Below are 27909 nucleotides of genomic sequence, written 5' to 3' on the forward strand. Positions count from 1 at the left end.
TTAAATTGCTGTCAGATACATTTCGGGCTCATTGTTTTCGATGATTTCATCTTCATTTAGTACTTCTAAAACTTCTAAATAAGAGTGATTTGACACATCTATTGGTTCAATATAACCAGCAGCAGGGTGATAATGAGCTCCTTTTCTTGTGTTTTCTGACACTGAAGTAACATCTTCATTGTCTTTTCTAAACATAATCTGTGTAGATTGAGGGACCTCGAGCTCTACACTATTCAGGGAGGCATATGATGTATTTCTTTGTATATCTTGTTCGTAGTTCTTTCCTTTCAATTTGACTTTGTTTCTTTTAAATTTTTCTTTGATATATAGGGACAAAAATATCCCAAGGAAAACACAAATAGTGCCAAGCGCTCCAAATATTCCAAGCAAGGTAATATTTGTCAAATTCAAGCGACTCACATCTGGCTTATCTTCCGTTGAATGTGTGGTTATTGGTGATACCCATGTGTTGTTCTCGTCTACAGCAGCGTCAGTAAAATGTTTGTTGTCTTTGTTGGTGGTTATGACAGTGTGATTTCTAAAAGTTTGGTATGTATAAAAAGTTGTTTCTTCTAAAATGTAAAAAAAAAATAATAAATCATGATTCAGAGTGTTGACTATTCATACCTGAGGCTGAAGATTATCAAGAATAATTTATTTGCAATCCATCTTTTGATAACAAGATTGATATTTTCAAAATAAAATGGTCATTAGTGTAATTTGGCCGATGCCAGAGAGGAAAAAATATTTCAAAAACGCAAGAACACACAATTATATTAAAAAATTATATTCTTCATTAAATGACCTAAAAATCTTAGTTGAAAGGAAAGAAATATTTTGTTTAGTGAAATTACAGGGGCATCTTATCCACTCTGTTCTCTACTCCACATATAAAAATACACAAGGGAAGAATCGAAAGTAGCACACGATTTCAAAAATAAGTCAAAAAACAACTTACTTGAGAAAAGTTACACAAATTCTGACATGAACTAGCGTAAATGATGTCCTAGTACTTATCCAGGCTAAAATATTGCAAATATATCCATCGAAAATAGCTTTTATCCAACGAAAATCCCAGCTTTCTGCACAGTGTGAAACTCTTCGCCCAAGAAAAGATAACTCACTCGGATGACGATAGGGTATAGTACCCGAGGCCTTCCGAGTGCAATCTGAAGCTGGGATTTTCGTTGGATAAAAGCTATTTTCGATGGATATATTTGGAATATTTAAACCTGGATAAGTACCAAGACATCATTTACGCTAGTTCATGTCAGAATTTGTGTAACTTTTCTCAAGTAAGTTGTTTTTTGACTTATTTTTAAAATCGTGTGCTACTTTCGATTCTTCCCTTGTGTATTTTTATATGTGAAGTAGAGAACAGAGTGGATAAGATGCCCCTGTGGTAAAATCCAATAAAATCGGTCATATATACATGTATGTATATATATAGCCTATATTACTTTTCTGCATCATTCTAAGCTCTCTGGTTGCCTCAAACGTGATCACAAATTTTGAAAGGCATACTGAATTGAAGTTTCTAAAAATGGAATGGTCCTAAACAAATAACGAAAGTGCTGACTTAACAAAACTTAAAACTGATAAAGCTTGATGTTTCCAAGAAAATAAATCAAATCTTTTTTCTTGACAATTACAATGTTACAATGTTGTGTTCTGCAATAATGAGGTTAGATGTAACAATGTTTTGAATTAGTATCTACTTGTGAAATATATTAAAACTTCTTTTCATTAATTAAAATAACACAATATAGTCTTGAAAATATAGCATTACATTATTCGTAAACTGGAAAAACAGATAGGATAAACAGCTGATTTTTATCTAAAAAAAATTAAGTATGTGTATAAAAAGATGACTTGTGGCTCGATCATATTATTATCAAAATTGTGTTCTTAATCATGTTAATCCTGTATAAAAATAATTTTTATACAAATGTTGCCCTTTTATTTGGTCAATTCATAGATATATTGACTTCACAGGAGTATATATCGACCGTGAGATTGCCATCGGTAACAAAAGCTTATTTGTCATATGTTTAAATAGCCGAGGGAGTCTAGTGCGCTATGTACTGCTATGAGATAGATTCCAAAGGTAGAGATTTCTAACCCGGACTGAGGCAAAAGTGGGTATACTTTTAAAAAGTGAAATATCTAAATGGATATTGGAATAGGTAAAATTGGTATTGACCAGTCATATGATCACAAATTAAAACTAAAAATTAAAGAATGAACAAAGAACTGCATTCTGGGAGTACATTTGTATTGCATTTATTTATTTTGCTACTCCCCTCCCGGTAAGTGTTATATTGTTTCTATTACAAATGAAAAGGCCGATTTTCCTCAAAAAGCATTGAAGCGGAACGAAATTTTTATATTTATCTGTAACGCATTAAGATGCATTTACGTACCAAAAATCACCTCTATATTTGAAAGCATTTAAGGAAAATGCATAAAACCCTTAAAAACTAAAAGGACCACACTCAGCACTGATCTATAACTCTTCCAGAAACATTTACAGAGCCCAAAATATCACATCAATATCACCGGTAGGGGACTAATGAACAAAAAATACAATGTACAACGGAATTATGGGGAAAAATTTTTCACAAATCAAAAAAGGTGTATTTACTTTGGATACTCAAAGAACAAAATATGTTGTGGAAATTAAAGAAGGTTTAATTATTAATATGATTCTGATTATCCCATGTAACTACATTTTGCCTTGTATTTATGATCAACCTAACTTGTACATGGATTTGTATGTTAAAAATACGTAGAATTAAGCATGTTCACACTGCTTAATTGTTGGTAACATTCTATGTCCTTTACGGAAACAACAGATTGAACTATGTATCGTATAGTAAATAATAGTTCAATCGCATTTCATAAGATTGGTTTTCCGTATTATGAAATGCCATGAGAAAAAACCCAAGATATTATTATTTTTGGAAATATAACAATATTTAAAAAAAAACATGCGTAGATTACATACTTTGCGTTAGAAGTGCAATTTCAGCAGGTATAATTTCAATCACTGAATATTTTAAGATTTATTTTTTATGTAAACCTCCCTCTCTCTTCAATCAAATGAACTGAATTTATTTTTATTTTTAATGCTCTCTTTCTGTGATAAAGCATACCATGAATTTCAATCTAAAATTCCATATTTTGCCAAATTAAATCTAGTAAACTCGATATAATTTTTCTAATGGACATGAACGTGAACAATAAAATTTCCTTTCTACTTGCTGGTTAATCTTCAATTAAAGATTGCAGCTATTGTTTAATGAAGAATTTAAGAGGATAAGATAAGTCAAGACCCATGCACTTTTTGTAGACTTGCTAAAATGTATCTCAGATGTCTCTCAATTGTTGAAATTTTCCTCCGAATGTAAATAATGTTAAAAGGCCTCATCAAAATGATATCTGGATTCTAAATGCGTTCAATACTAGTACTTCACCGTCGTTTGTTTCTGCTACAGAATGTTTACACGTAGAATGTTAAATGTATTGTGGAGAAATAAAAAAAAATAAACAATGTGAAATATAACAGTGGGAATCTTTTAGTTAAGCAGCCTTTTGGGTAAAAGATTGATTGATTGTATACTGTTTAAGGTCCCTCTCTAGAATATTTCATTGATATGGATACGTAACCATTGCCGGTGAAGGGCTGCAAATTTAGACCTATGCTCGGCACTTACGGCCTTTGAGCAAGTAGGGATCTTTATCGTGCCACATCTGCTTTGACACGGGGCCTCGATTTATACGGTCTCATCCGAAGGACCGCCCCATTTAGTCGCCTTTTACGACAAGCAAGGGGGTACTGGGGACTTATTCTAACCCGGATCCCCATGGGGCTTTGAGGTAAAAATAACTTTGAGGTTAAAATAACTATAAACAGCATTTAACCTATTGCAAATTTTGAAGGAGATTATCAGATATTAAAAAGTATAACAAAACTCGTAAACACATGTAGATGTATATACCTCCTGATACACATCCTATGAAAGGATTACACCGTCTTGCATTGCATGTGCACTCCAGCTGACATTCTGCGCCGTAATTCGGATATGGACATTTCATTGAACAATTTTGGCCAAAGTATCCAATTTTGCAAACTAAAATTATAGATTTCATTTATTAAAAATTATATCTCTAACAATCAAGGATAAGTTTTAAACCTGTAGACACCTGATAAAAAACAAAACAATACCTTTGCAGGATTTGACACTTTCATCCCAATAATGTCCAAAACAGCATAATTTACCATTTGTTCTAAAAAGAAACAATCTCTAATATTACTGCAAATGAAAACATTTAGAGAGAAATATAACCAATTTATTACTTACCTTGGACAACCTGCAAAAGAATTTTGAAAAAGAACACAAATAAACATACACATGCGATGAAACTCCATTTTTTGTTAAATGGAGAAGCATATTGCTTCCCTATTATTAAATGTAGTTATATAATTTGACAATATTCAGTAGGAAGTTGAAAAAATCAGGCATTCGTACAATCTAATATAGTACACTATAGGCTACATGTATAATTAGATATATCGAAATTGACATACTTGACGTAGTTATTCAGGTTGGTTATGTGTATTTATCACTTGTAATTAGGTCTTTCCACCTTTCTGTGGAAAGACCTGTTGAAATTCTTCTGTTTATTATTAGGTCTTTCCACCTTTCTGTGGAAAGACCTATTGATATTCTTCTGTTTCTTTTTTTCCTTTTTCTTTATTATTTTTCCGCCGTGTGATTTTTTGTTTCAAGATTTATCGAAAAGATTTTTATTTCATTAGAATACACTTTGTAAAAGATTTTCGCAGTTGACCCTGCGTATACAAACTTCGACCTCTTTCGGAGTTACTACCCCTTTTGCAAAAAAGCTTGTTATCGCTACTCCTCCGAAACAGTAAACTGTAGAGAAATGAAACCTTCACTATTGTCTTCTACTAATATAGTAGACACTTCAATGATTCATTGCGAAAGTATTCCTTGACCCTTCAATGAGTTATTGCCCCTGAAACTTTATGAATTTTAGGAATAATTAAAAATTTTCAAAAAGAAAAGTCGTAGAGACATGGGACCAACTGCATAAGATTCATTGACCTTTGACCTTGAAATTCATGTAAAGGTCAAAGGTCAAGGTCATTCCAAAATTGAGAAATTAAGCTCTTTTTATATCTCCTTTGTCTTTTAACATATACTTAATGTCTATGCATCATTAATATGTACTCTTAAAACTGTTTCAAAGATTTCAGTCTTGTCCCCTAATATTACTCCTTTTAAAAGTTATTGCCCCTTGTGCGAAAAACCTTGTTATCACTACTCCTCCGAAATCGTAGACTGTAGAGACACCAAACCTTCACTAATGTGTTAAGGGTCTTTAGGCCTAACTTCACTGTATAAATGCGAAAGGATCTGATGACCCCTTATATGAGTTATTGCCCTTTAAGTTCTTTGTACTTACTATTAAACCTTATAACTTGAAAACTATAAGTCATAGAAGCATGGGGGCAACTGCATTGTGACCCTTGACCTTTGACCTTGAATATTTTTTCAAGTTCAAAGGTCAAGGTCATTCTTTTTTTTAATTTTCATTTTTTTTTCTATACTTTAAAATAGTTCTGGTTTCTTTATCATGGAATTTAATTTTTAGGAGTCAGATATAAAACAAACTTAAAATTCAAAGAAGGTGGAAAGACCTCTTATTGTTCTGTGAACAATAAGTCTCCTAGTTAGGTCTTTCCACCTTTCTGTGGAAAGACCTATTGATATTCTTCTGTTTATTATTATTTTTATTATTTTTCCGCCGGACGAATTTTTGTTTCAAGGTCTTTTGAAAAGATTTATAGTTTATAAGATTGTACTTTGTAAGAGATATTTGCAAAAAACCCTGCGTATTTGAACTATGAACTCTTTCGAAGTTATTGCCCCTTTCGCAAGATATGCTGGTTATCGCTACTCCTTCAAAACCGTAAACCGTAGACATATGAAACCTTCACTAAAGTCTTCGACTAATTAAGAGGACTCTGGAATCTATTCATTGCGAAAGTATTCGGTGACCCCTTCAATGCGTTATTGCCCCTGAAACATTTTTAATTTTAGAAATAATTAAAAATTTTCAAAACGAGAAGTGATAGAGACATGAGACCAACTGCATAAGATTCACTGAGCTTTGAGCTTAAAATTCATGTAAAGGTCAAAGGTCAAGGTCATTCCAAAATTGAGAAATTAAGCTCTTTTTATATCTTTTTTGTCTCTTAACTTATACAAACTGTCTTAGCATCATTAATATGTACTCTTAAAACTATTTTAAAGATTCAATTCATATTCCGTAAGATTGACCCTATTAAAAGTTATCGCCCTTTGTCCGGAAAACATTGTTATCGCTATTACTTCGAAACCGTTAACCATACAAATATGAAACCTTCACTAAAGTCTTTGACTAATTGAGAGGATTCTGGAGTCTATTCATTGCGAAAGTCTTCCGTGACTTCTTCATTGAGTTATTGCCCCTGAAAGTCTTTGAATTTTATAAATAATTAAAAATTTTCAAAATGAGAAGTAATAGAGACATGAGACCAACTGCATAAGATTCATTGAGCTTTGAGCTTAAAATTCATGCGTAAAGGTCAAAGGTCAAGGTCATTCCAAAATGAGAAATTAAGCTCTTTTTAGATCTTTTTTGTCTCTTAACTTATACAAACTGTCTTAGCATCATTAATATGTACTCTTAAAACTATTTTAAAGATTTAATTCATATTCCGTAAGATTGACGCTATTCAAAGTTATCGCTCTTTGTGCGGAAAACCTTGTTATCGCTACTACTTCGAAACCGTAAACCGTACAAATATGAAACCTTCACTAAAGTCTTCGACTAATTGAGAGGATTCTGGAATCTATTCATTGCGAAAGTCTTCGATGACTTCTTTAATGAGTTATTGCCCCTGAAAGTCTTTGAATTTTATAAATAATTAAAAATTTTCAAAACGAGAAGGTGTAGAGACATGAGACCAACTGCATAAGATTCATTGAGCTTTGAGCTTAAAATTCATGTAAAGGTCAAAGGTCAAGGTCATTCTAAAACTGAGAAATTTAGCTCTTTTTATATCTCTTTTGTCTTTCAACATATGCTTAATGTCTATGCATCATTAATATGTACTCTTAAAACTGTGTCAAAGATTTCATTCTTGTCCCTTTAGATTGACCATATTAAAAGTTGTTACCCCTTGTGCGAAAAACATTTTTATTGCTATTGCTTCAAAACCATAAACTGCAAAGACATGAAACCTTCTCTAATGTCTTATGGGACTTTAGGCAAAACTTTTATGTTCAAGTGCAAAAGGATCTAGTGATTTCTTGAATGAGTTACTGCCCTTAAATGCTTTTGTGCTTACTATTAAACCTTATAACTTTAAAACTATATGTCATAGAGACATGGGGTTAATTACAATGTGACCCTTGACCTTTGACCTTGAATATGACTTGAAGGTCAAAGGTCAAGGTCACCTAAAAAAAAAATTTCATTTTCATTTTTTTCTTCTTTTAAGCCATTCCTGGTTTCTTTTTTATGAAATTTAATTTTAAATAGATAAATATTAAATGAAATTGAAATTCAAAAGGTGGAAAGACCTCTTATTGTTCTGTGAACAATAAGTCTCCTAGTTCTTTTTTATTTTTTTTTAATTATTTTTCCGCCGCATGTTTTTTTGTTTGAAGATTCATCGAAAAGATTTATAGTTCATAAGAATGTACTCCGTAAAAGATTATTGCAGTTCACCCTGCGTAAATGAACCTTGACCCCTATCGAAGTTATTGCCCCTTTTGCAAGAAATGCTTGTTATCGCTACTCCTCTGAAACCGTAAACCGTAGAGGTATGAAACATTCACCAATGTCTTCAACTAATTAAGGGGACTCTTCAATCTATTCATTGCAAAAGCATTCGGTGACCCCTTTAATGAGTATTTGCCCCTGAAACTTTTTAAATTTTACAAAAAATAATTTTTTTTTTCAAACGAGAAGTTGTAGAGACATGGGACCAACTGCATAAGATTCATTGACTTTTGATCTAAAATTTCATGCAAAGGTCAAAGGTCAAGGTCATTCAGAAAATGAGAAATTAAGCTTTTTCTATATCCCTTTTGTCTTTCAATATATACTTAATGTCTTTGCATCATAAATATGTACTCTAAAAACTCTTTCAAATATTTTATTCTTGTCCCCAAAAATTAACCCTTTAAAAAGTTATTGCCCCTGGCCTTGTGCAAAAAACCTTGTTATCGCTACTCCTCCGAAACCGGAAACCGTATAGACACCAAACCTTCACTAATGTCTTAAGGACCTTAAGGCAAAACTTCACTATATAAGTGCAAAAGGATCTGAGAACCCCTTATATGAGTTATTGCCCTTTAACTTCTTTGTACTTCCTATTTAACCTTATAACTTGAAAACTATAAGTCGTAGAAGCATGGGGTCAACTGCATTGTGACTCTTGACCTTTGACCTTGAATATTTTTCAAGGTCAAAGGTCAACGTCATTTCATTTTTTTTTTAATTTTTAATTTTTGCTATCATTTAAGACAATTTTGGTTTCTTATTTATGGAATTTAATTTTAAAACAAAATTGAAATTCAAAGAAGGTGGAAAGACCTCTTATTGTTCTTTGAACAATAAGTCTCCTAGTTTTATAATTCTTTTTATTAGGGTCAAACAAAATAAATATGAATATACAGGTATATACTTTAAAAGAAATTTCTTTGTTGAGGTGACAACAAATAATCACCAGTCGAAAGGAATCTCATTGGCAGTCACGCCAATCAAGTAGTGACAGTCACGAAACTGTATTTTAATAAATGATCTTTCTTAAGATTTACTGAATTTTGCTTGATTTGTTATAATGAACAATTATTTGCACGATAGTTAGGGAGATCTTCAAGATTTCTCCACTCGGAGGATAGATGATTTTCTATTGGGCGGCGAAATGTTCATGTTTCCCTTACTATCATACAATAAATGTATAATGATATTTAGCAAACTTCACGTAAATGAATGAAAAGTTTACATAATAATTTCATAGTTTCATCCTAAACGACAGTGATGGCGTTCTGTGGAAATGGATATTAATTTTAAAGTCGTCTTTTGGAGATAATTAAATATTTAAAGGGAAATTGATGAGAATTGAGGTCCATTGACCCTTTTTTCCTTTTTAATTGCATGCAAATGATATGGACATGTAAATAAACTTTTGATTATTGATGTTTATTTTTGAAGGTAGATTTCCTATTTCAATAAAATGAAAAACAAAATGGTATGGAAAGAATGACGGTATAGTATTTTAAAGACAAGCGACATCGAAATGAAAGGGATTCTAACATTGTTACTACTTTTCAATATAAAGGTATATATGTTTCAATAGAAGGATAGATATTCATTTCATTAATAAACTACCCTTTTTCATGTTAATAAAAACAAAGTGGAATAAAAGAAAGCTACTTCAAAAAAATAAGATATGATAATATACAATCTAGTCATTTGTGTTTTAATTTTTTAAAATTAATATTTAAAAAATAATTATGTTTCTTCTATGTTTTTTCACTATTTTTTCATGTACCTACAATAAATATTTTGGAATTACTAGTATTCTGCATTTTATTACAATTTTAAATAATTTGCTGTCCTTAATCTGTAATTTCTAGAATCAAGTTTCTGGAAAACCCTGCAATATATCCATACCAACGATAAACTATGTAATTTCCTGTCCAAAAAATCAATTGGAGTGGATGGAAGCAGCCTCTAGAAAGCAATGTGATGTAATAGCTCGCATTCAAAACTGCACGACGGAAGCAGAGTTTCAGTATCATTGTTTAGTGAATAAACAGAGAAATGAAACCTTAGAGGTTTGCGCACCTACAAGGTTTCTGTTAGGTAATGATTTTTTTTTTTACCTTTTCAGATATCTATAGAACGTAAATAAATAAATAATCTTTTGACTGAAAATATAGATAACGTTTCTTTGAAAAAAAAATGAATGAAAACGTTTTTTTAAAAACGTATAGATATGAATTTAACCGAGTATTACAAGGAAAAGGAAAAGAAGAAATACTTTAACTCTTTTAGTGATTTTTGTGACTTGAAAAATGAATTTCTTGTTCAAATTTTACAGGATTCTGTGTGGATTATGATATAACTTTGGCAAAAGTTACAGAAAACTACGACTTAAAGTGTAGTAATTTTACTAAGCCATGTCCAACTCGATATATACTGAAAGGAAAAAGAAACGCAGGGTAGCATAATTTTCGATAAAAATTTGATCACATGACCGAGAATTACGAAAATTGGTCAGAAGGGAAATTTAGTTACTGTGCATCAAAATCAGTATTCAGAATTACTCAACCATAAAATTTATGACGTCACGTAGGGAAACGCTAACAAGCCCAAAACACGTGTAATTTGATAACGACGAGTTTGTCAACAAATCTTGTTGCATTATTTGATGCATATGAGGTATGCACATCGTTTTTCAATATTAGGACACATTATGAATTTATTGCAATCTTGGCACATTTTACGGAAGTTCAATGGGGTCTTCATTTCAAATTGCCTACTTAAGGAAAAAGGCAACAACGGTTTACTAAGCAGTCTCTTGTAAATTTTCCCCCATAAAACTTTTAACCCGTTGTCAGAGAGGGTCTGGAATGGTTTTTAATCAACCGTGACGATGACGATAACGCCAAACAGAGCCATGTTACGAGCGGGTTATTCGTCCTGCCATCTCTTAAATCGCCACCTTACTACCACAAAAACAGCCATTTATAGAGTAGACGATTATAATCATTACATTCATACGAAATTTGAAAGAAAACAGTTCCGCAATTTGGTTTTTTGAGCCAGTCAACTTACGGTTGTATTCCTCTCACTGGCGCATGCGCGCGCCGTTCGACTTATTTTTTGCGTGGTTACCCATGCTAAATATAGCCAGGGTTTGAAAGATAAACACTCTGATGAAATTCCATGCAAAGGAGAAACAAGACTCTGACAAATGCACGAGAAAGACATTGAAGATAATGAGAGTTTTCGATTTTCACTTTTGGGGGGTATCGTCATTTGAGCTTCAATAACTCATGAATAATTAGTCAAAATCATATGAGAACTTAGTTTTATCTTTTTGAAAGATGATTTTCAAAGGTAGATAGGAAAACTGAAAATTATTTTAAGAAAAACAAATTTAATTCACCTCAAAAGTTTACCCTGCGTTTCTTTTTCCTTTCAGTATATATCAACTGATGCCTATAAATGTAAGCTATTATTTATCAATTGCTCTACATAAATAAACATGACCTGCTTTATTACATATGAATATTCAATTAAAGCATGGTTGCTATTGTTTAACCGTTAAATATTAATTATGATGCTTCTTTGATTTGTCTTTTTTGCTTCAGATCAAGATTGCTATCAATTGAAATACGCCAACAAACTGCTTCCGTTGTATGATGTGACTGAAAGAAATAATAATACGACAAAGATCATAAAGATTGGTACTGAAAGAAATAATAATACGACAAAGATCATAAAGATTGATACAGAAACGATATTGTAAGCTATGCGTTCAATGATTTTAAAAATGTATGCTATCTTACTATTGTGAAGACATACAAATATATTAATTTTTATTGTTTGTCAAATTACTTTTTCCTGCTACTTTAACTGTTTTCCTTATAAGAAAAAATGCATTGATTTTATAAGTATTTTGAAAATGTTTTTTAAAGTTTGTTTTTTTTTTTAGTTTATTAATAATTTTTGACATTTTAGTTTCCCACTATTCCTCGGAGTGTCCATTGCGTTGGTCATAAGTATTCTGACTATTTTTTTTGTAATAATGAAGAAAAGGAGATGGTGTTATAATAAAGGTAGGTTTTTTTTAATTTACAGGATATATTTGTAAAAAATAAAAGGAATTTCCCTGCATTTTACAACAAATAGACCCTTTGCATAATATACGGATCCGCGCATATTTGAAACAAACGTTTTTAACGCAAATAAATGTTGCATTGATACAATGCAAATTTTTGTAACGAGATATTAAAATATATTTTAAAAGTGATTATCTTAATTTTTCACTAACTAATAAATGACTTACACATAATTGGTAGAACTTTGATACATGTACATGTATATACTCTTGGCTGATAGATTTTGACAGTATCCAAACATTTTTTATGGTTTTTGCCAATTACAGCCGTGACATTTTTGTTCACTTTCTTTTTAAAGCAGCCTTTTGTGTGCCTTTCCTAATAACGGAGACAGTACAGCTCTTATTAACTTTTATTTTCTATACATTATCATGACTCCGAAGCGCGAGATTTCTCGCATTTTTTAATTGTTATGAGAGATATGTCCAAACGCAAAATGTCTTAGTTTCAGAACGTAAATACTAGGGTTGATCAAAAAGTAATGTCACAACTTCAATAAAATTGCTACTAGTGGATGTACAACAACAAAATTACAAATGATGGAAGCTTTATTTATTTCAAATCAGACCTAAAAAATTCAAAGAAATATGATGAATACTTTCCAAGATATCGGATTTTAAACAATGTATGGTGGTCACCGCATCTAAATATAACGTCATATGACGGATACGCTCCGTCATGTTTTTGAGCGTTTCCCCTTCGCTTCGTTTAAAAAAATATTTGTAATTCACATGCACTTTCACAAATTTCACTTTCTTTAAGAATTATTGGTACCATAATACACTCTCTCTTTCCATAATTTAGCCCACTGACAAATTCTTTTAAACAGTAACATAAAACAAACTTGAAAATTCACATGTCACACTATCTGCCTGTCTTTTTTGAAAACGTCAGACACGACACCATTGAACGTTTGCCTCGATCTCCTATTTTTCGGTTTTCTTGTCCTCTGCTGACCATTCAATGATCCAAGACCCGCCCAAAATAGCTGAGACTATCTATAAAGAAGTCTTTTATATATTTACATTCTTTATTCTGTGAGTCTGATTATTTAACGTTCATAACTGTCGCTAGTGATGATTCCAATATTTTTGAAGCAAAACTGCATTGCAACTCGTCGAACTGTTTTTTTTTTATTTCGACAATCCCTTTGTTAAACCCAAGAGAGTAAAACAACGATGTTTATGATCACAAATGCCAATGCCGTCATTAATATTTTCAATTATAGACTAGAAAATGACATGAATTGTGTCTTTTAAGAAAAATAGGAGATTAGGTGCTTTTTAGAATTTTTTTAATTTGTTTGTCTTTTTCATTCTAAGAAAAAAATTACGCTTTAAAACGTGACGTTCAGTTGTGACGCGGCGATACCCCCTATGCTCTTTGTTTTAATCATCTATAAAATAAACGCAAATAAATATTATCAAATGAAAATTTCAATGTAAATTAGATTTGTATTTGTGCATCTTTTGGTATTATGTATTTGATAATATGACGCCAAGTATGAAAGATATGGACACTGTGACATTACTTTTGGGTCAAATCTCGTATGAAAAAAATTCTCATTAAGGTCAAGATCTAGTAAATCAAAGATGCCTACAATTAAATTTATCAAATTTGATAAATAAATTCCTTTAATGATGTTTAATAACTTGGTCAAATAAGGTGTTTCGGGTCTTAAATTGTAAGTAAACAAGATAAAAAACCATTTTTTAAACAGTCATTTTCAATGAAAAATTAAGAAAACCAATAATGAATATGGTAGTTTTTTCATATTCGACAAAGGAAATGTATCCAGATTGCCTACAGTCTCTCAGAAAACGGTAATATGTATGTTCATGGCCTCTTCTTTAAAATAATGTCAAAATAAATATAGGTATCCGGATTACTTTTCATATCATTTCAAATTGAATGCCATGAAAATACCTTTTTTTTTTTACATAATTCTGCTAAAGCCATAAAGTACGGGAAAAAGAAAGTTGAAATTGATTATGACGTTATAATGGATCTAGCACGAAAAATCAGTCTAAAGTGATTTACTAGATCTTGACCATAATGGCATCAATGTACTTTTTAAGGATGAACAATACTTCGATCAGTATCCTATATTTTTGCCTGGTTCTGTGGTACTGTCCTTTTGCGGTGCTAAATTTCGACAAAAACAAGCTTAAGAGAAAAATTAAATTAAAATGATATATCTTACATTTTGTGATTAATCCCCTTTAAAACATCGACTTCCCATGCATATCATAAGTTGTTTAAAATGTAAAATAAAACAAAAGAAAACTTTAGTTTTAATGAAATAGTTGTTTAGTAAAATATACTTAAAGGTCCATGGACCCAGATTTGAAGTCAATATTTTCTGTATAATATTACGACTTACAGCTGTATATACTTTAATAGTATTTTTATTAAAAAATATATTAAACATCTTATTTCATCTAAAAGTTATTGTAACTTCAAATTTTTAGATGGGTTTGATTGACACATCTTTGCACTCTCACAAAAATTAATTTTATTCTTAATACAAAAAAAGTGGCAAACTTATTGGAATGTGACTTAATGAATAATAATAAAACTTGAATCCAAAAAAATAATTATACTCAGAGTAGAAATGTTCGAAAGCAAAACCCCTTCACAAGTATCGTCATTCCGCGCTTAGTGTTAATACAGAGTTTAGTAAAATGAACGTACCCGTAAAACGTACACAGTTTTTGTAAACAGGACACGAGCTTTGTTATTGTTTATGTTTACGATTCACCGGTGTGTTCAGCTGTTAAAGATTGCTCACCCAAGTGCGCAGACTGACAATTTCGTATAAGTAGAATATTTTAGCGAGGATTTAATTTTGGCATTATAAGTGAGGATGCTTACATCGCTAAAATTGATTATTGCTAAAAATTAATTGCGTATTATTTGTAATAGTAATAGCTTCTTTAGTTAACATATTAAAATCTCTAAAATAACTTTTCGCTAAAAATAGAATACCAGATTTTAGGTAGAAATCGCTTAATTTGTGTCTCACTAAAATTTCCAATTATACGGTATACTGTGTGTATGTTTTGCTTTCGAACATTTCTACTCTGAATTTTCTTGATTATAGTTTTAATATTTTTTTTTTATACACAACAAGATTGCCACCTTTCCAAAGTATAAAGAATAAAATCAAAATTTGTGAAAGTGCAAGGATGTGTCAATCAAATCGGTCCAAAAATTTGAAGTTTTAATAACTTTTAAATGACATTAGATATTTAATACATTTATTAACTTCAAATCTGTGTCTATGCACCTTTGAAGCGTTCCAACAACAATTAAAACACATTTTATCAAGTTTAAATTTAAATCGGGCACGGCGAACTTTTTTGTGGAAATAATGCGCCTCATTTACATATTTCACTTGTAATTGACAAATGTAGTTTTTTCTACTCTTCTACCATTGTTTTTAGCTCACCTGAGCCAAATCTCAATTGAGCTTTTCTGGTCAAAATTTTTTCCGTTGTCTGTCGTCGTTATCGTTGGCGTCGTTGTTGTAAACTTTTCACATTTTCATCTTTTTCCCCCAAACAACTGGGCAAATTTCAATCAAACTTGCCACAAAGTATCCTTGGATGAAGGGGATTCATGTTTGTTTACATGAAGGGCCACGTTATATTCCAAGAGGAGATAATTATGAATTTTTGATAAATTAACTTTATCTCTTAAAAATCATCTTCTCAAGAACCAGTTGGCCAGGAAAGAGGCAACTCATGTGGAAGCATTCTCATGTAGTTTAAATTCAAGTTTGTTCAAAACACCATCCCCGGGGATAGAGTGGGGCCACAATGGGTGATCAAAGTGAAACAAAGTAATACATATAAAAAATCTTTAAAAATCTTCTTCTCAAGAACCAGTAACTGTTGGTCAGAAAAAATTAAACTCACGTAGAAGCATCCTATTGTAGTGAAGAATCAAATTTGTTCAAGTCATGATCCCCGGACGTAGGAGCAGTTGGGGATCAGAGTTTAACTTAGGAATACATGTGGAAAATGATTAAAAATCTTCGTCTCAAGAACCAGTGGGCCAGAAAAGATGAAACTCATGTAAAAGCATTCTCTGTTAATGAAGATTCAAATTTGTTCAAATCATGATCGGGAAAAGTGGGCAGTTGGGTATTTTAACAGTTCAACATAGGAATACATGGGAAAAATAATCTTTAAAAATCTTTTTCTCAAGAACAACAAAGCCATGATTGGTCATCGTAATATGGAACTCCTCTCTGGTAATGTAGATTCAAGCTTGTTTAAATCATGACCCCTGCAAGGATGGGGCCATTTTGGGTGATGAAAGTAGTATTACATAAGAAAAAAATCTTTAAAATTCTTTTTCTTTAGAACAGCAAAGCTGTGCTTGGTTAAAGTTATATGGAAGCATCCTCTGGCAGTGTAGATTCAAGTTTGTTCAAATCATGACCCCGGGGGTAGAGTGGGCCACAATTGGTGATCAAGGTTTTACCTAGGAAAACATGGTAAAAATCAATAAAAAAAAATCTTCACAGCGCCATGATTGATTTTTTAATTTAAAAGCATAAAAAAGATAACGTAGAATTTTTTTCAAATGATGATCAATCAGGAAAATAGAGGGGCCATTTAAGTTGATCATGAAAAAGGAAGCTATGGCTGTATCAATAAAAATATTCATTTTCAACTTAAAAACAGCAACGCCATAATGTGTCATATTAATTCAAAAGCATTCTTAGGAATTGCATATTTAAGTTTGTTCAAATAACCCACCCCCTCCTCCAGTGAACTTACATTTATATAAATAAATTTTAGATTTTTATTACTGAGCTGATTTGTGCTTTTACCTAGCTAGTTGCCCAGGCAAGCTATGTGGCCCCTGGGTCTCTTTTTTTATATTGAACTAATGGAAGCATACTCAGGTGGTTTAGATTCAGGTTTGTTCAAATTATGGTGTGACCACAATGAGGGAATAAACTGTGCATAAGAATATATAGGAAAAAAACTTCTCCAAAACAGAAAACTTTTATTTAGTCAAATTAAAAAAATTCGAATCCCCTCTCTTCCAACAAGTAAACTTTTCAATAATGAGCTGATTTGTGTTTTTAACTAGCCCATGTGCTGAGGTGAGCGATATAGACCATTGGTCTCTTCTTTTATACTTTCGCCTAGTACATTTTATGTTCAAATGTTCTACTTTTGGGGCATCGGACCTCCATATTGCGTAAAGGTTTTTTTTTTTATTAAAAAATTCTATAATTTAAGGATCCACTCCATCAAAAATTTAAAACTTTTATTGACTCCCCTGCACTGGAAAATGTGCGGTATTTCTTGACATGAGTGTTATAGTGTTTCGTCCTTATAGCTGTACGTCTGTTCTTACGAGATATACATTGTGGGGTGAAATGAGTGTATTTTCCAGCAGTGTGAGGTTATATTCGTACTGTGGGGATAACCCTCAAATGAAGAGGTTTATTTACAATTAAAATTACTTTCTGAGATTAAAACACACACTTAAAATTGAATTTAAACCTCACAAGTCTTTACGGACATTTTTGGACAGTGTCACTAGTCCAAAAGCGAAGACATTCTGAAAATTGCTGTTTAGAGGAGTTCGGTAATTGAATCGAGGAGTTCCAAATACCTGAGCATGCGCACATAATTAAAACTAACTGAGCCTGCGCGGGATACGGAAGTAACTGCGTTGGGGCACTTTGTATTAGCATCGAGGAAATTCGGAAGCACAAAAAGCAAATGCGGTAAGTCTAACTATTTTGTTGCACCAAATTGAAATCTAAAAAAGCTTTGTAGGTTGCTTGAAACGTTTCAGACGTATATTATGCAGTTGTAGAATGAATTGAAAGTCAAGAAAATAGGAAATCTGTAGTCCACATAAGCACGTACCTGTTGAAAACGGGCTTTTGTAAAAAAAAAAAATGAGTGCAGTGATTGTCTTTTTGAAGCAGAGGTCTCAATTAAAATCGCCGACGCCCGTGGCTACCATTTTAGGGGGTCTGGCTAGTAGTTTTCTGTAAGGAGGTAGCCCGCTTGGATAGTAAAAAATATCATTACACATGCGATACATGAAAAGCACAACCGGTACGTATTTTCACTTGTTTTTTGCTATAAAATGCCCAACCAGTTAAAATTTCCATTCAAAATGCTCCTGCTCTCAATAATTACTTTGAAATCAAAAATTTTCGTGGGGGTTTGATTTTCGTTGCTTTCGAGGTATGAAGAGACCCACGAATTCATGCCCACCACGAAATGTAAAATGTAACATAATAACTACTCGACAAATCTGCATCCACGAATTCAAATCCCCACGAACCAAGAGTTTTTATCCAATCCGCAAAAATTTAACCCCACGAAAATATGTGACTTTACAGTATCCATAATCTAATCTGTGTTGGAGTACTGCGGTAACCGACTTATTTACTCCCAAAAATGATCGCTTTTTTCCTTAATTTGATTTTCTCTACTCCTATGGTATATACATTCAGATATCTCAAAAAAAATAAATACATGTGATTCTTCCGGCGGGAGAAAAAAATCTTCGGATTTTTCACACACACCCCTTTCCGCTCCTCTGTAAATCTTTCGTGTTTAAAATTCTTCAAATTGAATATTTTTGGCATTAATTTTTATCATATTTCGTAGTATAATTGCTTAGAATGCCAAGAAATGGAGATAACAACGTCAGTGCAATAAATTTTCACAGCAAGTAGGCTTCGTAAGAAATCTACATGCGGTGGTATAATTATGCCCTGTTCACACGGAGAGTTTAATTCGAATTAAACGTAAAGTTACTGCGAATTAGCTTCGCTTAGCGTTCAAACGGAGAATTTAATGCGAATTAGTTTAATTCGAATTAATTTACTGCGCATTAAATTACTTCGCATTAGCTCCGTGTGAACGCTAAGCGAAGCTAATTCGAATTAAATTTTGACGCGTGCGTAAGGCCAGAATTAAGTCACAGGACACGTGTTGGTGGTTATATATAGGTATTTGTGCTATATTTGGTTCAAAAATTGAGGGAAAGTATGTTAATCACTAAAATCAATGAATACCTGTAGCCACTACATGATGTATCAAAGGATGGCTCTGCATACATGACGTGATTTACAAATGACGTCATAATAGACTTACTGACGCCTGACTGTAGAAAAAAAAAATTAATTCGCATTAGTTTACTTCGCATTAGCTGTCGTGTGAACGCAATTTAATTCGCATTAATTTGATTCGCATTAGTTTACTTCGCATTAATTTACTGCGAATTAAACTCGTCGTGTGAACAGGGCATTAGGTTGTAAAATTTAGTGGTATATTAAGTTGATAAATGACCATCAATGTTTATTACTGAGTGCAGAACATTGTATTTAGTTGCTAAAATACCCAATTGCCATCTTCTAATGCTGTGGTCATTAAACACTGTTAAAAGATACAGTTATAGTGTAGGTGATATTTGAGCTAAAAAATAGATCTCACTACAGGGTGTTGCTAAATAATATACAGTACCTGACTTAATTTGTTGTATTTTTTGAGAGATAAATTTTATATTCTATTCACAAATAAATAAAATGGCATAGAATAAGTTACACAAAACATATGTTTTACTTAACTAACTGGTTGATATACCAAAATCTAAAATAAAATATTATCCAATGTTTTAATGATGATGTTAACTCTTGATTACTTTAAATGAATTGAAATGAATTAACTTTGTTTTTAATGCTCAATTTTACATCAAGGAATAAATCCTTGTCCCGACCTAATTTTGTTTCATTGTTAATGTGAAAAATATTATATTTTATGAAATGCAATTAATTTCATTTTTGATAAATAAAATTTACTTGATAAGTCTGATACAAATACAATGTAGTAATCGAGAGTGAGATGTTACATGTAATATCCTTTAATGCATTAATTCATGAATTTTGTTTTCTTTTCAATACATCGCTAAAACCTCCCAAATATTTGACACAAATATTGCAATATTATTTTATAATACTGTTTAATCAAGTTATATATTGTTTTACACAATTTTTCAAGCGTACTCTGAAGTACATTATTTATCATATTCTGAAGTACTCTATTGTACTCTGTTTATTAGTACCCGTGATTTATACATTTTTTTTAATTTGATAGTGAGGATTAAACTTTAATTTTAAAAAGAATGACATCAATACCCGGGGCCTGACTTTTTCAGCAATTAATCTCTTTTCAACACTCTTATTGCTTTATTTTAATTTTTTGCCCCTATATGTTCAAACACCTGGCCAGTTTTATTTTTGAAGCATCTGTATCATGGTTGTAGCTGTAAAATCTTAGATTTGCCGGCTTTAAAGCAAGAAAATTACCTTCCAGTGAAAACAGCATTACAGTCTGAGTGTTTTGATTTTTTTATCTACTCTTTCCTGTTGTATTATTTATATGTAATCGATACTATCGCTCGTTAGTCTAAGTCCAATATTTCCCTGTGCTTGTAATGGTACCCAATTGCCAGTTTGCTCATATTTTGATGGTCAAAATTAATGCATAAATTTTATATTACTAAAATGTGCAGCCACTAATAATTTTTGAACTTGCTTTCTTCTTAAATTTATGTAAAGAAGTTAACGCCATTTTAAAACTTACTATGCAATTTAAGGGATGATAAGTTGTAAATCACTAAATGGCAGGGATTTTCCATCCCATTTCAGGAATGGGGCCTAGGCCCTTTGAATTGGAAATTAAACAACACTTAATCACTAATTAATTGAGAAATTATAATGCATCATGTTTTTCAAGAGAGAAACATTTATAATGAATAAAATTGTTATCACTTAATTATTCTGAATTGTAAATCTATCAGAGAATATAGGTCATTTTTAATAAAGTTTTAATCAATTTTTTTAAAATGTTTTTTTCTTCAGATTTTCCAAACCTTGCCGTGTTTTTTTTTATAACAGAACATCGATGGTTTACTTTATTGGTTTATGGTAAAGATCAATTTTACAATTGGGAATTATAAGGCCCATATTCGACCCTACACAGGGCAGTGAAGGTCAGAAAAAATGTTCTCGAATACTCACACAGTATTTCATTTGAGGGTCTTTGCCTGCAAGCAGGGCTGCTGGGCTCCGCACAAACTTCCTAGTTTTCTTCAAAAAAGATTTTAAAAAACAAGCAAAAACAAAATATTAAAAAAAGATTTTAGTTTATCCCAAAACCTGAGCTAATACCTTTTTTCTGTTAAAGTTGCTTGGTCCAATTTTTTTTTTTTAGCTATTACGATATTTAAGTTTTCCAGAAAAACAAATTGCCTGAAAGTTTATATATACTTTTCACCTTCTACCAATATAAAAAAAAGTTCACAGTACATGGCAATTATGCTGTTAATAAATTGCAATGAATTTTAAGCAGTATCTCGGACATTGTTGTATGTAGTTATAAACACTTTATAAATAAAAATGAAATAACATTTGCTTCTTTATTCCTTTGTAGAGTTTAGATACCACTGAAAGTGATCATCAGTGGAACTTTGATGATCTAGGCCACTCTACTTACATGCAGCAAGACCAGCAGACGTCGGATATTTCAAAGAGTTGAAGTAACAAACCTATGAATTTTATACAATTTGTGGTCTGAATATAGCTCACAAAAAAAAGGTATAGTTTTAGCTTTATTGTGCCCTAAAAATTAAATGCTTTCAAAAAAAAAGTTCTGAAACTGGCCTAAATATTAGTTGAAGTTATGACTTTGAAAGATCAGAAAAGTATACGGAATGAAGGAGTACCATTCTGGAAATATGACATCATTAATTTGAGGTATTTGTCTATTTCAAACAGAAAGAGCTTCAAAATGACACATTTCAAGGGGAATTTTCCCTAAGAAAATATTGTCCACAGCCGTCGCCCACATTAATTTTGGGATGTTTTGTGTAAAATACTATGAAAAATAACATATTAAAAAATCTTTGTGGGCGATGCCTGTGGACAATGTTTTCTGAAAGAAAATTCCATTGAAAATTGTTGTCTTCTGCAACATTTTAAGAAAATACGGGAAAATTCACATGTTAATGACGTCATAAATAGCATTTAGAAATGCATATGAGAAAAATGATTTGTATAATTTTTGGAATTGCAATAAATCAAAATACATGAGTTTTCATTATTTACATCAGTTTCATTTTTAAGAAAATCACAGGGCAAGATATGTATTGAAAATATACCTTCTTCTTTAAGGAAGGAAACTATTAAAGACATCCAGATCAATGGTTAGTACATTTTAAAAGTGCCCATAAAATCAAGACAACGATATTATTGGACATTAAATTATAACATAACCTAAAAATCGACATCATTATAAAAAAATATATATAACTGTATTTTATTTTTACAGATATACATGTAGTATGAGTTAAAGACATTTCAAAAGAACAAGCACAATCCCGATTCATTCTTACCATTGCCTTCCCCAGAGGGCGACATTGCAGACCTGACTTACTTTTCAGAAAAAGAAAATGAATCGATTTTTTAAAGTTGATCCAAAAAAGATAACATTTACATCTGAATTTGGATTTGAATTACATTTTCTCGATTGGCGACTAGTTTCAAGTATTTGGATGTCTATTCTCAAGTTACTGAAAACCCTGTCACATCAAAATTGCATAAGTTTTGGTAATATTAGACAAATGTGGGACCTTGTCTTACTTGAAGTCAATATATCTTTTAACTGAGCTCTGTAATCTTTGATTACTTATGCTTATGAGTAGTGTTCAGCTTTAAGACAAAAGGATCTTTTATGAACATTGCCATCGGCATAGTAATTTCTATACATTGACAGTCATAGTTTTTGTCTTTTTTAATTTGCAATCTCATTTTAAATGTGAGAAATATATAACTGAAATGTACATTTACGTTATTTGATTTTTATTTTTCTGAAAAATTATAAATCAATAGTCAAATCCACACTTTGCAAAAGTTGTTTTCCTTTGCAGGGTCTACCAAAAAAACAAAAGGGAAAGAAACGTCATTTCTCCTCTTTATGCGACCAAATATTTGGGTGTGCTGTGATAATCCATTGTGTTTAATTTTCTTTCTTTCAATATGTGGGTAGCCCCATATTGGGGCAATCAGTACACAAAAGGCAGAGCTTTTTTAAAGTCAAATGGCGAAGTTACAAACCTGAAAACAACAAAGCCTACTGTGTTGATTGTATGGGTTTATCCCCTAAGATGGCGACCAAGGAACATAACTTTTGAATAGTGTGGATTGGACTATTGCTTTGTTGGGTTTTTTTTCTTCATTTTTTTTGGGGGGGGGGGGGGGTGGGGGGTAGGGGTGCGACATTTTCACAATTAGACTGTATTCTAATTTGTAATCATTTAAATTCTCATGTATTTATGGATACTTTATATAAACTGTGAGTTTGGGTTTATTTTCCCAAAGGATGTACATCATTATTTTTGTTTTAGGATCAAATTTAAAATGCAAAATGATGAGATATTAGACAAAACCTTTTTTTACTTCATTTGAATTTTGTTAAAAATAAGAAGCAATAACATGCAAGTTTTAGAGTTATTCGACGACTCACTATATACTTGCTTTTTAAAATTGCACATAGTTGTTTTATTTTTTTTGCAGCTATGAAGATTGTCTAAAATTTTGATGTATTTTTCTGTGTTCTTCATTTATTGATATGTTTCTTATCTGTGTTCAACTTGTCAAGTAACTGAAAATTTTGATAAAATATTTTTAAAAAGTCAGGATCATGTCTTATTATTATCATTATTATAATAATTAACAATGAAATTTTTTATGCTTTTGATACATGAAATACACTTAAAATTCATGCACCAGCAGATTAAAATAACAATTGTCATTAGAAATAAGCAGTAAAGATAAAGAGATTATTCAATTAAAAATAGTTAGAAAAATGTTTAAGGTTCCTCCACACACATACAGCTTATGTTCTCATATTATTGAGCATTACTTTTAACAAGCATATCAACCTTTAAAAACTGACTAGGGATAAAAATGTAATTTATAGGGAATTTTTAAAATAATAATTTCAAAAGTGTCAAAAAAAAATTCCCAAGAAGTTTTTATTTGTAGTACCAAAAATTTTGTCTTATCTTATTTTATATTTTTATACTCACAAAATAACCATAAAAATTTAATTTTAGCGATCAACGTATTTTTTAGAGAAATTGATTTAATTTATAAAAAACAAATAAAACTCATTTTCTCTCAAATACCTCTAGATAAAAATCAAGGAAGACTCATTTTGTATAGAAGAAACATCAATGAATTAGATTACACCAAAAAATTGAATTAAAATTGAATGCACTAATGTATAAAAAAATATTTTCAAAATCATTGATATCAAAGTTCCTTTTTGGAGTTATCTTTCCTGTTGCCCGGGACTCAGAAACTTTGGCAAGTCTCCGCAAGAGTTATTACTTATTACTGCATAGACGGAAATACATATAAAAGAGGAAAACAAGAGACACACATTATTTTATTAATATTTATAAACACAGTAAGATGATGTATTATTGAAACACACAAATTAGTTTGCAAAAATATCAACTTTCAACACAAACTGTGTTGACGATAATCATGACAGTGCACAGGGGCTTGTCACGAAATATTTATCTTCTTTTAATAAAATTATCCCTACTATAAAAATATTTTTACTAAATTACTTATAGAAGATAAATATTTCGTGAGAAGCCCCTTGGACAGTGGGTTGGTAAGTCTGAAAGTGTAAAGAGCCAAAAAAGTTCCCGTCATACCGACATTGTTTACGAATCATTAGGTAACAAACCCGGTCATTCGTCTGTCTTTTATAGAAAAAACGGAAATCTTTTTCTATCGGTCACTCTGTGACCATGCCATGTGTTCATTGTAATTAGTGTCTTACTTTCTCTTTCGAAGACTCTCTTACAAGCGGTTTTCAGGCAATTCGCAGATGTAAAATCTAAGTAATATATTTTTTCTCTATATACGTCACAAGTCACATGGTGTGGAGGACCCTTAAAACAACTTTTGGAGTATGCATATTATCAAAATAGGAAAAAATATAATTATGAGGTTGTTTTGTATTTTTATGTACTATTATCTTTACTAGAGAACACAGTGGGGCTGTTGTCTAACACTTTGTGGAGTTAGTGTTGTCTATTATCTGTATATAAAAACATAGTGGAGTTGTAACACTTTATCAAGTTAGTGTTGTCTATTATGTTTATTAGAGTAGAGTAGAGTAGTGGGGTTATTGTCCTAACATTTTATGGGGTTAGTGATGTCTATTATCTTTATATAGTGGGGTCGTAATACTTTATGGGGCTTGTGTTGTCTGTATACTTTATATAAAAACATAGTGGGGTTGTTACACTTTATAGGGTAAGTGTTGTCTATTATCTTTATATGAGTGCAAAATGGTGTTGTTGTCCTAATTCTTTATGGGGTTAATGTGGTCTATTATCTTTATATTAGAACATAGAGGGATCGTAATACTTTGTAGAGTTAGTGTTGTCTATTATCTTTATATAAGAACATAGTGGGGTTGTTGTCCTAACACTTTAGGGGTTAGTATTGTTTATTATCTTTATTAGAGTGCGTAGTGGGGTTGTTGTCCTAACACTTTATGGGGTAAGTGTTGTCTGTTGTCTTTATTGAAATACATAGTGGGTTGTTTTGCTTTTTCTTTATGTGGTTAGTGTTGTCTGTTATAGTGGGGTTTTTTGATTAACACTTGGTTGGGTATTCTTGTTTATCATGTTTACGTGAAAACATGATGTGTTAGTTTACTTTGGTGCCTGCTATCCTCAAATTAGAACATTTTTGCATTATTACTGGTTATGTAGTAGTCGAAAAATGTTATTGCTACTTCCTTCTAAGTTTTTTTTCAGATAAACAGTAACAATTTTAAGTATTGGTAATTAGTTGCTTGTAAAGTTGACTTAATATTAACCCTGTAAATAATTTATATTCTATAACCCAACAAATACAGATAGTTACCCCACAATATACTATTTGTTTGGATTCTTAATGAAACTTCTTAAGTCACCATTGTCCTAGTTATAACCCCACAAACATTTGATTGTCTTTGATAACCCCGCACCTTCCGCAAAATGCACAATGTACCTCTCAACTGTATAGCTTAACTGCATGACCGTCCGTCTTAAATTTATGCATTTTAAAACATCCGACGATGAAGATGCTTTTGGTAGGCTTTTTCGAGCTTGTTGAATAGCCCATAAAGATGGAGGAAGTATTTCTTCTTAATATCATTATCTGAAAAATTAAATTAAGAAAAAATACGAATAATTGGCAGGGGTTAGTGAGAGTGAGAAAATGAGGTTAGGATTGTTGGAAGTTTCTTCCTAACCATAATATGTTTTTTTTTTGCCATGACCCAGTTTTAAATAGAAATCAACTGTTTATCAGATTATTTTTATCACAAAAGAGCTTTCGTATACTGTTGTCATCAACTGCATTAAACACAACTCTTCTTTCAAATGTTTATTAAATAATGACAATGACACGGGTCATTAATTGTTTTTACACCGGTACACAATTTTTCTTTAAAACAAAATTGATCAGGATTCAAAGATATTTTATTAAATGATCATAACATTGATGATCAATTTCTTTCTAAAATGAAGTGGTTTAAGTATGTGTACACATGCATCTAATTTTACTTTGTGATTTATTACAACACACTTTCAAAAATTACGCACTTTGAAAAAAAAATTCAAAGTGCGTTAAATTTTGGACCAAATTAACTCACTTTGAAAAAATAAAATTTCTTTTCAAAGTGCGTTAATATCGACCATGTTAAGGCACTTTGAAAAATGTGTGTGGCATGGTCAATATTCTTGTAAATCTTAGGTATGATAAATAACTGAACCTATTTGATAACTCCTCGGTGATGAGGTCACTTCAGAATGTTAAAGTGAGCGTTTTTGATTTTTCCATACTTTGAAAATTCTATCTCTCTAAAATGTTTTTCTGTACTTAATTTTTCCAGTTTGCATGCATTTTATACGTAAACTAAAACTTATTGAAAGTTTTGAACGTCATACCAGTTATGCAAATACATATACCGGTATTTGGATGTAGCATTGGCATCGGTACCGGGACGGGGGTTTTACCACTCAAATGTTTTGCAAAGATATATAGGCATTGAAAATTAGGGCTTACCACTGAGGGGGTGTCCACTTTCAATTTGCTATAGACGGCTAAGTACAATGTATATGTACAATGTACAAGGAAAAACAAGAGTTGGGCTGGAGCACTTCTAATCGCTTTTTCCTTGTTTCCGGTGAGGCTAAATGAGTACATGTAGATTAAAACGTTTTTTGAAAGATATAATTAATACAAATCGATTACCTCAATAATACTAAGTCTAGAGTTTTCTGTTTATTACATATTTTTTCAAAGTGCGTAAATGTCCCCAGGCTAAAAAATGCTTATGTACACTCTTAACGCACTTTGAAATTTTTTTTTCAAGTGAGTTGATAGTGTCCCAAATTTAAAGCACTTTGAATTTTTTTTTAAAGTGCGTTGATTTTGTTCCAGTTTTAACGCACTTTGAAAAACTTTTTCAAAGTGCGTAATTTTTTCAAAGTGCTTTACCACAATGCTTTATTAACATAAGATTGTTTTTACAATAATTGCACAGTTTACTATATAATTTGTATCAGAATAATAATTTAATTTACAGAATATGCCAAGATTGCTCAGGATGATCCATCAGGTATGATTTCATATGATAACGTAAAGCAAGCAACTTCACCCCGACTTATTCACATAAGATTGTTTTTACAATAATTGCACAGTTTACAGTTTAATGTTTGATATTTATTTGTATCGAGATAATAATTTAATTAACAAAATATGCCAAATGCAAGATTGCTCTGGATGGTA

At 31.4% G+C, this 27909-nt stretch overlaps 2 protein-coding genes across 3 annotated transcripts; one reads left to right on the forward strand and one right to left on the reverse strand.

The window, feature by feature from the left end:
* LOC134243451 (uncharacterized) lies at window positions 1-4514 on the reverse strand. Its single transcript, XM_062725699.1, has 4 exons — window positions 4365-4514; window positions 4229-4290; window positions 4002-4133; window positions 1-572 (listed from the first exon to the last, which is right to left on the reverse strand). The coding sequence occupies exons 1-4, from the start codon at window positions 4430-4432 to the stop codon at window positions 1-3; spliced, it is 834 nt and encodes a 277-aa protein (XP_062581683.1). The 5' UTR covers window positions 4433-4514.
* LOC134243452 (uncharacterized) lies at window positions 2082-27890 on the forward strand. Of its 2 annotated transcripts, XM_062725702.1 has the most exons (8): window positions 2082-2138; window positions 9298-9424; window positions 9723-9951; window positions 10190-10281; window positions 11297-11321; window positions 11466-11619; window positions 11836-11933; window positions 27707-27890. In XM_062725702.1, the coding sequence occupies exons 2-8, from the start codon at window positions 9383-9385 to the stop codon at window positions 27811-27813; spliced, it is 747 nt and encodes a 248-aa protein (XP_062581686.1). In that variant the 5' UTR covers window positions 2082-2138; window positions 9298-9382; the 3' UTR covers window positions 27814-27890. The 2 variants fall into 2 exon arrangements, with proteins under 2 accessions (XP_062581686.1, XP_062581685.1); XM_062725701.1 differs by lacking the exon at window positions 2082-2138 and having other exon boundaries at window positions 9237-9424.
* The last annotated feature ends 19 nt before the right edge of the window (window positions 27891-27909 follow it).

Source organism: Saccostrea cucullata, unplaced genomic scaffold, assembly GCF_032062105.1.
Source record: "Saccostrea cucullata isolate Sc308-1 unplaced genomic scaffold, CSIRO_AGI_Scuc_v1 ctg2614, whole genome shotgun sequence".
Classification (NCBI taxonomy): domain Eukaryota; kingdom Metazoa; phylum Mollusca; class Bivalvia; order Ostreida; family Ostreidae; genus Saccostrea; species Saccostrea cuccullata.

Coding starts and splice junctions, on each gene's coding strand:
- LOC134243451 (XM_062725699.1), bottom strand. CDS start 4,432: ATGGAGTTTCATCGCATGTGTATGTTTATTTGTGTTCTTTTTCAAAAT. Junction 4,291..4,364: donor TCTTTTGCAGGTTGTCCAAG/GTAAGTAATAAA, acceptor GTTTCTTTTTAG/AACAAATGGTAAATTATGCT. Junction 4,134..4,228: donor AAGTGTCAAATCCTGCAAAG/GTATTGTTTTGT, acceptor CTATAATTTTAG/TTTGCAAAATTGGATACTTT.
- LOC134243452 (XM_062725702.1), top strand. CDS start 9,383: ATGAAAGGGATTCTAACATTGTTACTACTTTTCAATATAAAG. Junction 9,425..9,722: donor TACTACTTTTCAATATAAAG/GTATATATGTTT, acceptor TGTAATTTCTAG/AATCAAGTTTCTGGAAAACC. Junction 10,282..11,296: donor CTAAGCCATGTCCAACTCGA/TATATACTGAAA, acceptor TTTTCCTTTCAG/TATATATCAACTGATGCCTA.